At 42.0% G+C, this 13,059-nt stretch overlaps 1 protein-coding gene across 1 annotated transcript; it reads right to left on the reverse strand.

Annotated features, from left to right (window-relative positions):
• Positions 1-4,039: 4,039 nt before the first annotated feature.
• Positions 4,040-11,592, reverse strand: angptl2b (angiopoietin-like 2b). The gene is made up of 5 exons (XM_072433758.1): positions 11,113-11,592; positions 7,446-8,356; positions 5,978-6,171; positions 4,934-5,204; positions 4,040-4,711 (listed from the first exon to the last, which is right to left on the reverse strand). Exons 2-5 carry the CDS (start codon positions 8,329-8,331, stop codon positions 4,512-4,514), a joined length of 1,551 nt encoding a protein of 516 aa, XP_072289859.1. The 5' UTR covers positions 8,332-8,356; positions 11,113-11,592; the 3' UTR covers positions 4,040-4,511.
• Between the last annotated feature and the right edge of the window lie 1,467 nt (positions 11,593-13,059).

Consider the following 13,059-nt stretch of genomic DNA (forward strand, 5'->3'; position numbering starts at 1 on the left):
GTACTATAAATGTTTTAAACTAATTTAAATTAAATAAAAATAAAGAAAATAAAACCAACAACGCCACCGGGCTTACACCCGGAAAACTAACTAAAAGGACACACAGATTCGTTCTTGATTATACAGAGGCAGATTCCAGTTTCACATGTAATTTATTTAACAGGCTATTAATTTAATAAATACTTTAACACAGGCTTAGGTAACAACACAGTTCGTATCAGTTCTTTATGCGTGGATGTATAGTCTTTTAAGAGTCCAGTGGATCTGGACAACACAGGGCACAGACATCCATATCAACAGAGGGCAGGGCAAGGCAAGGCCTCCAGCGCACACCGCCGCTCCAGAGAGTTTAGGTTACATCACGTTAGCTGCCCGGGACCACGCGTTGTGGGGCTATGACAGCGAGACCACAACAATCCCGAGTCAGCAGAGATCACATCGGAGCGTTAACAAAGCGGCGCCAGGTGACAGGCCACGGCACTGGAGAGCGGAGGTACGTGGAGCAACACCCAGACCCAGGAAGTGCGTAGGTCAGAGGATGAATGACAAAACGGAACAACATTTTATTGGCCAACGGCCCTAATGATTAGCCAATAGGAAGTGGCATGGTCTGCCCGCAGGCCATACTGCCACACTCTGGTCCTGAAGAAAAGTCAAGGTCAGATTCTTGGCGAGTCTTTCTTGATTTAAGAAGGCATAACTATTCTTATTCCTTTACTACTTTAGGCCTGGCTTCTGCACAACATCTCTTGTTCTAGGCCTACATGGTCATGACATTATATGGAAGTAGTTGAATTAGATTGGAAAGTCGTTGACAAAATGTATATATTTACCTGTGTTGCTGCTGATTTTAAACGGATAGATTTGAAATTAGATTAGCTCCATAAATAGGGTTTTAGAAAGATTAAGCGATACTTTGCTGATTGTACAAATTACAAATAAAGTAACATTTTACACTTTTACATAAGCATATTATTGTTCGTTCTGGCAATTTTTATTTCAAATAGACCTACAAGACTAAAGGATCAGTAAGCTTTGATCCTCCTGGGACAACATGACATGGAGGTCTGTGGTGATGAAGATGATGAAGGTCTTCTCCCTACACAAAGTCAGTATATGGTATGTATGTGGTCATGGTCCATCTGTTTCCTCGTGTGATTTCACATTTATTGTCTCTACATCAGTGTTGCTTGGTTTTAACTGCTCTGGCAATTTGGCTTTGTTCAGGTCATTGTTTCCAGGTCCTTTATTACAACGTTTGACTGAAGCGTTTAAGTGCGGCTCCACCTGGGCAGACACCATGATAGCTTAGAAAATAAAAGTCCAAAGTGGTGTGGAAAATCGCCCCTGTCCTTCCATAATAGGTTTCCTGTAAGTTCCCTACACACACCTTTAAAAGTGCTCGTGGCATGAGGCTGTGAAGTTATTGCAAAGTGCACATCTCCATTGGTGGAAAGTCACGCGGCGGCTGAGACTTTGGAAAAACGAAATTAAACAGTTTCACTAAATAAGTCATAAACAATCAAGTGATTTTCCCCCAAAGAGGTCTGCATCATTATATTGCCTACTTCTATTTTGAGCATGTTATAATAAGTCCCATATGTATCACAACAAACTCTGAGCCGGATTGGAAAATGGTTTGAAAAGACATTTATTGTGCATAAAAAATGAAACCTCTGCATATATAATAGCTCAAGTAACAAAAAGAGGAATTTATTGGTTTGCTGTGGCAGTCCTGGGAGTGATTTAAGATGATTGTTCTCTCACAATGGCCTGCACCACATTGACACCCGTTTAAACCCGTTGGTCAGCGTCATCTTCAGGCTGGAGTGTGTCTGAAATGTGCAGTAATAGCACTCGTATCACCTTCTCCCATAACCTTGACTGACAGTGATTAAATCGAATCGGAAAGTTCAAATGGGTCTATTAAAAGTACAAGGACGTGGAGTTGTACAGATGTGAGGCTTCAGGTTTGACGTCTGAACTGAATGCGGTTCGTTTTGTGCTGCGTGTGCTGTTTTGTCAGCCTCCGTTTTTTCCATGTTGGTTTGAAGAGCCGTGACTACACACATGACCACCCTCACTGGGGCTTTTCCATCTACTTCAGACACTCGTGGTATCCAGTCTGTGTTTATGGAGACTTTAAAACTATGTCCCCTGTCAGGTTAATTCTTAATTATTTCATTTATTTTTCGATCACTGTCATAACTAGAAAGATTCTGCACAATGCATCAGCACTTTTTCAGTCCATCACAGGATTATTCATTCCAGTTTCATTATTCATTGTCTCCAGGACAAACTACATGTGCACGGTGCAGTTATGAATTCATCTCGCTCATGGACACAAACGCAGAAGGCAAGTTTATTTGAAGAGCCCAATTCATACACCAGGCAATTCAAAGTGCTTCACACAACAGGAAAAAATGCATTAAAATCACAAAGACATGACAGACATCACAAAACCTTAATTTCTATTCATTCAATTTAACAATTTTACGGACTCATAAATCATACATTTTGTCCGTGCTTAGTGATCCACCAGATGGAAAACCAAATGTATTAGACCACACTGACAGACACTCCAGACTTTCCCATATTTATTTGGCATTTCCAGCGTGGCAGGAGTCTCCGGGACGGGCACATCGCTTTTATATTGATTCTTTCCCATGTTTGACCGTCCCTAGACGTCAGTGCGCTATCTGCCTCTAGACAACGTCTGTGCTGAGTGGCAGAGGTGGGTAGTACTGAGTTACATTTATTCAGTTACATTTCCTAGAGTAACTTTTTCTTTCTTTTTCGAGTTTCTTTCTGACACTATTATTGTACTCCTACTTAACAATATTTAGTTCAATATGACCATACTCTTACTGGAGTACAAATTTAGTTTTCTCTTCCCACTGTGAGTAGGTCTAGCAATTGACAAAAAGTGTTATGTTGACAAATTTAATGATTTGAACATTTGTCTTTCCTGCTCCTTCAGATACAATTTAATTAGTTTCATTTTGTGTCAATCCTTTGAAAAACACCAGATTTTGTGTATTTTGTTGTACATGTACTCTTACTTAAGTAATACTTTCCCCAAATATGTTTTTACTCTTACTTGAGTAATTTCTTGGACCACTACTTTGTACTTATCTTGAGAAATATTATTTTGAAGTAACTTTACTCGTACTTGGATACTCCTCTGACTAGTGGGCACATGAAGATAAATAGTCCACACACCAGCTATTAATATCTATGCAGTGGCGAGTCATTACTTTTTTGTCCGACCCTCAGAACACTATAACATGTTTTAGCTTTTGAATTGTATTTCCCTCGTACATCGGCTCATTCGTCATAGGATTGGAAGAATTAGGTCTAATGATCCGTTGGTTTGTATAGCTCAGAGAGTCTCTGATGACATCTCAAGCTGACCTTATTTCAAACTGTAAATGTGTCAGTGCTTCTCTAACTTCAGACTTGTTGAGAGAATATGACATTAACAGTGATTGTGTTCTTTGACTCTGTTTTGCAGCCGGCTGTTGCAAATCTCATTGACACGTACTGAAGTCGGTGTGTGCTGTCAGAGGAAGGACTGGTAAATGCATTAGTTTGACACCTTCAATTTGCCATGGGCTTGCAAATTATATCCATGTGAGATCATGTTTATCTTCCTTAAATGTCTTTATATTTGTTTTAATGTGGCACTCTCCCGTCCGAGTGTTTTATGTGCTTAAATCATCACCAGACTAGTTTTGTGCATTTGTGCCCTCGAATCACAATCATTACAACTGCGTGGCTACATTAGCACGCCGTAGCAAAGATAGCATGTGTTTATCTCACCAATTTAATTACCTCTGCAGGTGACTATTATTGTGTAACTTTAAAAAAAATATATATATATCTAAAACATCAGGTGATGTAAATGTACTCAAGAGCATGTTTAAAGGCAATAATAATAATAATAATAATAATAATAATAATAATAATAATAATACAAATAAGGGATACATTTGTCCTTTCGGTGTTAATGAAAAACAGAAGTACAGACACTAGTGGATTTGTTTTATTATAACGTTTATTACATTATAATACAAAGTCCTATGTACAAATGCAAAAACTAAATTTATACAGTAAATACAGTGCTTGATATACACAAGCAAATGACTTTCAAAAATACTAACCATGACTTTGGCAAGAAACTTTGTCCTCTCAGTACATTTGTATTTATGTTTTAATAAATTCTATATTGCACGGTTTGAACGAAGCACACAAGCCTTTGCAGCATCTGAACTGTTCTTGCATTCGACATAAGATGCAAAGAAATCACTGGATATGTCTCCTGTGTCTTATCTTTGGGATTTGAAAACGATACAGCCTTGACCTGAATACCACTTTAATGAGTGCAATATTAGAAGAATAAAGTTACAGTAAAGTGAGACATTATGTTGAGGAGGTTTGTTTTAATATTGCACTTTTAAAATAGTTTTATGAGCTACTGAAACCTGCCCTTAAAAGTGTCTTTGGCAGCTCTAATGGAAGGTGTTGGGGTTTGGCCGGACCATCATAGTCACTCTCTTCAGTGAATAGGCTCCGCCCCTGAATTCGGCCCAATAGACTCCGTCCTGGTAGCGGCTGCGGTAGTGTCCTCCTTTGTACCACACTCCATTTAGATTTGAATGGGCACAAGAGTTGTACCACCAGCCTCCCTTTTGGTAATGTGCACAGTTTCCTAAAGAAAGAGAACAACATATTAGACGTGTTTCTTCTTAATAACAATACATTCATCCATTTGTCATCATTCCTCATTACTGTGGAAGCCTGATATCAGACAGACATTTACTCCTGACTGGACTTGATTTAATTGTTGTTTAAAATATCTGCATCCTGGTTAAGATCTTCTGGATCTGTCTCCTGTGTTGCATTAGTTTAGTGTAGTCTCTCATACTCTTACCTGTGTATGTGTCGTGGTCTCTGTCCAGCGTGGTGAACTGCTTGCCGTTGTGCCAGGTGAGAGAGTCCCCTGCGTTTCCATGGTAACGGCCAATCCGGAGCTTGTAGAAGTCAGCCTCGTTCTCCACCCTGAAACTGGCGTACTCCGCAAACACCTTCCTCCCAGACCAGTCCTCCAGGGTCACCAGGAGCTTGTAGTTGCCCTGGTTTGTCAGCCAGTAGATGTTCTCCAGACCCAGCCAGTACTCGCTGTCTATGTTTCCAAAGCCTTGCTATAAAACAGAAACACCAACATAACTCTAAATATACAAATTCAGTAGAAAGTAAAATGTTGGTACTGGTCTGTTATGATTAATATATTTTTTAAGAAATGGGTTTTCATCAAATTTAATTATACATTTATCCAGGCACCTATTTTAAGAAAGTATTACGTCTGACTAAGCCTTCACGCCTCACAGCACTTATCTTATTTTATTTTATTCATCCATTATATTATTTATCCATTATATTATTTATCCATTATATTATTTACTTATCTTCTCTTTTTCAGGGGAGTCCTGCCTTCAGAGGGAAGGACCTTATTGCACATATTTTTAGAGAATATGCAAACTCCATAGAAAAAGGGCTTAGACCGCCCAAGAGTTAAACTCACGACCTCAAGATTGGGACTAAACTTGACCAGGACCAGAACAGGACAAAACTATGTCTGCATCAGGACTGAACTAGGCACAAACAGGACAAATGTGAACGCACCCTTTGAAGCCGCCCTCCCAAAACATATGTATTCCTATAATTCCTATAAAACAAATAAGACCATAAGGTGTGATCGTTTGAATTAGTGGGTCACAGACAGTCACTGTGACTTACTGCAGGTCATACAGCAGGCACATACAACAGGTCAACAGTAACCAATTCACTTTAGCTTCACTCTGGCTTATGTCAAAACAGCATTTATAAGCCCCCCACTGCCCCCACACTTGGCGCTGCTTGAACCACCCAAATGCCCCCACACTTGGAGCTGCTTGAAATGTTGTTAGACTCACACCTTGTATGTTTCCCAGTTCCTGAAGAAGTTGACAGAACCGTCCGACCGCCTCTGAATGACAGTCCAGCCGCCGGGGTCGTGGCGCTGGTCACACCACACCTGCATCAGCTTGTTACTCCCCTCAGGCTTCACCAAATGCATGCCATTGTTGGTATTGCCATCATCAAGCGCCTCCAGGCAGTCTTTAAACGGTCCTGAGAATAGAGAGGACGACAGGGTATGTCAAACTCTAATAAGGATGTAAAGTAGAGAAGCATATGTTTTACACTGCTATGTAAGGTTGTCAAAAGTATTAAAAAACAGATATTAATTGATTCTAAACTAAGTATCGATACAAATAAAAACTACACAAAAGGGAATAAAAAATTGTCTTTCCTGAACAGTTTAAGAACGATCTTGAGCTTGTGATCGAGTTGGGATCGAGTATTGAGCCTTAGTATCAAAATCGAGTTTGAAATGTTAGTATTGTGACTACTCAAAGGTGAAGTCTCATATTTTTTGAAAGGCCTCTTAAATTCTTCTAGCAGCAGAATTGACTTTGGCTTCAACTCTCACAGGGAAATAAACGACTGTTTGTACAGCCAAAATCAACAGTGGTACCAGGCAAAAGGGAATTCTGACAACTGTAAGGAAACAGTAGCTAAATGCATCACAGGCAATTGATAATCATTTTGACTTTGGTTTAGTTTGTATATACTTTCTACTGGATAACATCCCATGACCAATGAAAGTACCAAAAGGAGTCCCACGCCATGGTGCTAGAACTGTGCCTGTGTGTTTTAATACATTATAAAATACAGATGCTTTACTCAAGTTCTGGGCATTTCTTTGTTTTATTGTTGTGTAGTTTTCTTCTCTGACATCCATTTAATTGCAGGAATGTCTTTGTTTGAAGGGATACGAGGTGGAGAGCTGCGCGGCCCTGTCCTGTGCTCTGCCTGATAAACTCTGGTGGAACATTTGACTGATCTCAGCCTGGTGCAGATGGAACAAATGACATCACCAACTCACTGACGGTATCTCGCTCACCAGTTTTTCCTTTCAGCCACAATGTCTTTCAGTGGCCCAGTTCCAACGAATTTCACTTTCTGTTTTTGTTTTAATCATAAAATAATGCTCCCTTATTCAAACCATGTAGAAAGCCGATCAATCTTCCTGTTGACTTAAAATGGTAGCACTAAATATGACTTGAAAAGGTCTGGTAATGATTTCCACTATTGAGTGCCATCAGTAGTCCTTTAATGAAGGGGAACTGTAATACTGCTCACTCCATTTACTGCTTTTGACATTCCGTAGTACTCTTTATGTTCTGCCAGCATGTTTGAAGGGCCATTTAGGAGCATGTATTTGCCCGTCTGATATGCTTTCTATTATGGCAGTTTAAACAGGGCACTGATATGCATCGAAGTGGCCCCTGTTGAGGGGGATGAAGAGTTGACTTAGTTTGTGCTTTTTCCAGTGCACTCACCTGAAGGTTTGTTGGTAGTTGTAGGGCCTTGAGTTCCTGTGGGCATTGTAGGCAGAGGGGACAGGGACTTCTGGTCACTCTGGATCTCATTGGTGATCTGGTTGTTGATGCGTGGTGCCACAGGGGGTTTGTGCTGTGGCTGCTGTGGGGGTGACACTGGCGGGGGCTGGGGACGGGGTTGTGGGCGGGGCTGAGGGACAGGGACTTGTCGAGGCGGGGGGCGTGTTTGGCACTGCTCCTCTAGTAGAGCAATGAGAGCCGATTGGTTTGTGGCCAGTGAGGCTAAGTGCGTGTACTTGTGCTCCAGGTCTTTGTAGCGGCTGGTGAGCGACTGCATCTCTGAAGTCTGGTTTAGGATCTTGTTCTCCATCTGAGCCAGCTCCAGAGCGTTGTCCCGCTTGCGGATGATCTCGTGCAGCAGCTGCATGTACAGCTGTGTGACCCGAGAGTTCATATTGCGACTCTCTTTCCTTAGCAGTTTGACCTCAGTCACAATGCCCCCATCCACCTCCACCAGTTGCTGCAGCGTCTCAATCTGACGCTTCTGTTTCTGCAGCTCCACATTGAGCAGCTCCAGCTCCTGCTTGTTGACCCGGCTGTCCAGCGAAGCCTCTGGCTCCTTTGAGTTCACACATATGGCACCTTTTACTTTCTGTTGGGGCACGATGAAGGTGTAGGAGCACTTGTCCTGGGGTAGTTCAGCCGGAGCGCGCTTACTCCTCGCAGTATGGAGAAACTCTTTTTCTAAACCAGCATCACTACTGTCAAACTCCTGTGTGCCGACCCCGTCATGACCTCTTTCTGAAGGACCGCTTTGAGTCTGAGTCCCAAAGACCAAACCACAGGCGAGAAGGAGCCCCAGCAGCACCAGCGAATGGGGCTTCATTTGGGAGTGTCTAGTGCACCAACACCTGGAGAAAACCAAAGAATACTATTAGTGATGTGTGTAAAATGTAAACCAAAGTTTAGTAAGTAACATCTTGCAAATGAGAGTCTTTTTTATAATGTGTGTGTTTTCCTTTAGTGCACATCTGGTCTATTTAGTTAGCATTTAATTCAGAACATTTCTGAGTAATGATGTGTCTGAAACTCTTTAAGTCTCTCTATTTCGTTTCCTGTTCAAGTTGAGGTTTTGGGTGAGTGCCTCTATCTGCTTTTGAACAAACAACACAATAGCTGACCTGAGGACAGCCAATAGCTGTCCTCAGGTCCAGGCATCTTCTCCCAATGCAAAATAGAGACTAGTGTGTGACGTTATTTGTAAAATGTGTTCAAGGTCTGATCCTGTATTAGACGCGTAGCATCAGTTCATTTTCAAATGTCCCTGAAGGACAATTAGCATTCATTAGATGTAGTTACAGAATTACCAGTATTTTTCTTTTACAGTAGAAAATGTTATTATTTCAAATAATCATTTCAAACGTGTTCTTTGCCCACTCTTTGAATGTAACTTCTGTTTAAGAATAATTTGGCCATGAAGTCCCAGGGCACCTTAATTGAAAACTGCTGCATATTGGGTTACACACGGGTGCAATAACCAACACCACTGGTCTGAAAGAGCTGGTGTTGTTTTTATACAGGGGCTGATGTGTTTTGATGTAATGGTTTTCATAAGGAAGAGATTAGATGAAAATATGACCAATAATAATAATAATTGAGTGTGTAATATATACAATGATTGATAGTTTATGTGTAATAACTAAACATCTCACACAGTTTCATTCACTTGGTATGTCAAAATAGAACACCACAATCTCAGAAGCTGTCTTGAATACCGCTTGAAAATCTCTCTGATGTCTATTAATATTCCTATAGTCAGCAGGGGCCCATCTGAGAGTCACTGATATTGGAGTCGATGCAGTTCTCCGTCCAGTGATTGAAATGTGAGATACAGCAGCAGCAGGAGCTGAGCCCACACTGAGATAATGGAGCTGCGTGGTCCTGTGCTGTAATGTGCTGATGACTATGTTTGGCCAGTGGCTCCTGCAGTTTCTCTGGAACTTGAGCTGCGTCTCGGAGAAACTTGGTGCTATTTGCCCCCAGCTGCCAAGTTGTCCCGTGTTGGATGTCGTTATGCTGGATTCTCCTGCTCCAAGCACCACTACACTTCAAAGCCCGGGCCAAATGCTTGCCGCTCGTGATGAAATGCGTTTTGTTGTGTGAGTGGATGTGCTGTGTCATTAAATGTGTATTTTAGGTTAGAACTCGTGCTGCGTTTGTGTGTCTGTGACGGGAGAGAGTCCCATCTGTGCTGACAGCGACAGCCTGTTATTACACCATCTAATGTCTGTCCCTCTGCCTGTTAACAGACCCCCGCTCATTATAGTCTGCGCATCAGCTCACTTTAACAAGCTACCGCTGACCGGTCAGCAGCACTAGTGGTTAACAATGCCAATAAAAGATATATATGGCCTTTGAAGATATAACTACATAAGCAAATCTCTCTTTGCCTATAAAACAAGTATTTACATTTTCTTTTACTCAACATGATGTCTTTGTTAATGAATAACTCACTAGCGCTGCCCTTATGCCCGTGACTTTGGTAAGACTGAGCTCATATTAATTGGGGAGGTGGGTAGCTCAGTGTCTCTCTCAAGCCCCTCTCATTTTGGCGTGAACATGGCATTCCTCACATTCTTCAGCACCTCATTAGACTCGGGCTGCCGTACTCCCTGGAGGTGGTACCCATGACAGACTCCCACATTTCAGACATGGCACCGCTACGTTCCCTCAGACTTCAGCCCGCGCAGATCCTCTGGATTTACTGACCCAGTTCACTACGACACAGTGCCCTACTTCTGTGTGAATGCCTCATAATCACATCATCATCACAGATTCTCAGCGCTTCATCTGTCAGTGGTCGGAGTCAGCGCTGTATGTTCACATTAGAGCGAGGTGGATCAGGGCTGGCAGAGCGTCATGCACGACACTTAATATGTGTTGGATCCAAGTCAAACTCCAGTTGTTCATTGTGAAGTGCTATTGCAATACCTTATGGATGGCCTCTTTCCATCTTTGGAATGTAATCCATGTACGCATGAACAAGACAAGTAGAATGTAATTAAGCTAACTACCTGTTCAGTGTGTGCAGGGCTGTAAACATAGAGCATTTGTAAGGAATCCCCACAGAGCAGGCCAGTGCACGTATTATTCAAAACACAGGCTTATTTTGTGAGCTAAGTAGCCTGGCCTATAGGTGATGGGAGTCTGACTGAAGGCAGCGGGTCTGTTTCAATGAGTGCTGTTTCCTCAAAGGCCTCACAAAAACACTTCTGAAACAAAGAGTGAATTCAGCCTCTCACTCTGCTGTGCTCCTGAGCCCAGGGAACATCCTGAAGCAACAGGCTTCTGCACAGAACCAGCTTATCTCTGCCATGTCAGCGGCCCGCCTCTTTGGTCTGTCACATGGAATACTACTACTGCGATCCAGAGCAGGGGTCCAAATGTAACACTATTAACACATAGATCTTCTTTAGATTTAAAGCTCTGCGCATGAAAAGCCTGCTCTCCAGCATCTCCTCTACTCATTCATCCATAATAGTTTTATATTTGATCTCTAAACTAATCACTAAGAACATTGCAGTCTTTACGTTTTAAAATAATATTTGTTTGTGAAGGAAAATACTAATTGTATTAGTTGTATTGCTAAAATTTGTGGAATACTTACAATTCAACTGTAGAGCTCTGAAGAGTAGTTTTAGTTGCGGTGCCCTGGAGAAGGAGCTAGTTTCTTAGTCTCTTAGTCTCAGTCTTTAGTCTCGCTTGGTAAAAAGTCATCCCAACAGTAAAGCTGAGCGTCCTCTGTCTGCTTCCTGTGTCACCTCAGTCCATTCCAGCCCCAGTGGTGAGCTCTGTTTTCAGGTGTGTGCAAGAGACACTGTCATTAGCCCAGTGCAGCCCAGTGTAAGAAATTCTTCATTGAAAGTGTAGTTTCCAAAGGCTCCTCAGGTCATGTAGATCCCTGTTGGTTTAGTCCTGATCGATGGAGGTGATCTCGGGTAGCTTGTGTACCGCGTGTGGCCCGTGAGGAGACTTCTGTCACTTTTCAGTGGGTTGAATCCATCACTTTTGCCTCACAGCTCCAAGAGGCAGTCTCTCTCTTCCTCTACTACACCTCGCTCTCTCTCTCTCCACAGACGTCCCCCCCCCTCGCGCCCCTCCCTCTTGTTGGTGCTTTTTAAATGATGAAACCTCCTGTAGTGGTAAGCAGTCTCCCCCCAAAGTGCCTTGAAGAGTGAACATTTATTTTTTAGCAAATCCCCTCCTCCCTATGGCACAAAGGACAGCCACAACACATAAGCACACACTGCTCAAGTTACTTACCCCCCCCCCATGCTCCCTGGCCAATAGTTCACCAGTTGCACTATTTCTGGTACGGACAGTGTTGCATGGTTGTTCTGGTTTTGGTCTGCAGCGATGTTCCACTGGTGAGATCTTGACTGGCTGTGAAAAAGCACTTGGCCTTGGAACAGAGAATTGCTCAAAGTCTGACGTCAAATGTTATAACGCAAATACAAGTAGATATCCCAAAAAGATTTAAAGGTGCGCTATGTAACACAACCTGCTGGTGATGTTATTGCTTTGCCTGGAATGTTCCACAGTATGGCACCAAACGTAAGACAGGTGATGTCACTAGGCCATGTTACAGGTCAGATCTGTAGAGAGGCGACCCCGCTCTCTGTGAGCATGTGTGTTTATTAAAGTATTTCATTTAGCAATACAAACACCAAGCTACAGTACATTCCAGGCAAATCAATAAACCTATATGTAATCAGTCTCTATGGAGACAAGCAGGTGGCACCAGTAAAGTTACATAGTGCACCTTTAAGGAATTAAGGAAACGGACATGGTCTGTTTTGTATTTTATAGACAGATAGGACAGCATAATTACATGCTCCTAAGAGCCAAAACTACAGGTGTAACTGTGTTATTTGTTGTGTTATTTTGCAGTAAATGACATTGCTTCAGTAGAATTGACTCAGGTAAATATGACATGGTAAATGTAAGTCTTTACTACTCACCTCTGACCCGGACAGAGACGGAAACAGCCCTGACAGTTAGGAAGTGGGTCCAGCTGTTAGACTCAGACCAGGTCTGGGCTGAGCTGCTAACAATGCTTTATAGTTCAAAGGTGACGTGCAGCTTGTACCAGACACCCTGTATTCACAGTGTGGAGAACTGCGCTTCTCTCTTAACTGTGTAATTAAATAATGACTTAAACGTAGGTTCCTTCACAAGTGGGCTCTAGTGAAACAAAGTGTTAAGACTATAGTTTAAAGTTGAGATGGTTTATTCAACCGTCTTCGTTGGGGTGTCTTTAGTAAGACTTTCCACTGAGTGCCCTGAAGGACTGTATAAGAGGAATTTTCTTGGCACTGGCCCATAGCCAGGAGCCATTAAAGTGATTTTCTAATGTATTTGTTTTTATTAGCTTTTTCCTCTCTCCTGAGTGAATAATCCAGACGTGTCATCACCAACTCTTGTCTGCAGCAACTTTTATACAAATCCTTACTGTACAGTACAAAGCATGTATTGTGATATTTTAATAGTACGCATTGTAAAATGCTCTATATAAACACTGATGAATGTTTTATTGAAAGTTTTAGAGTTTGTG

Source organism: Eucyclogobius newberryi, unplaced genomic scaffold (assembly GCF_026437365.1).
Source record: "Eucyclogobius newberryi isolate DKJ021-1_F unplaced genomic scaffold, fEucNew1.0.hap1 SCAF_6, whole genome shotgun sequence".
NCBI lineage: Eukaryota > Metazoa > Chordata > Actinopteri > Gobiiformes > Gobiidae > Eucyclogobius > Eucyclogobius newberryi.

What these genes read in the sequence shown, in the direction of transcription:
- angptl2b (XM_072433758.1), bottom strand. Translation starts at nt 8,331, where the DNA reads ATGAAGCCCCATTCGCTGGTGCTGCTGGGGCTCCTTCTCGCCTGTGGT. An exon ending in AACTACCAACAAACCTTCAG is followed by an intron (nt 6,172 to 7,445) that starts GTGAGTGCACTG and finishes CTCTATTCTCAG; the next exon opens with GACCGTTTAAAGACTGCCTG. An exon ending in GGAACTGGGAAACATACAAG is followed by an intron (nt 5,205 to 5,977) that starts GTGTGAGTCTAA and finishes TCTGTTTTATAG; the next exon opens with CAAGGCTTTGGAAACATAGA.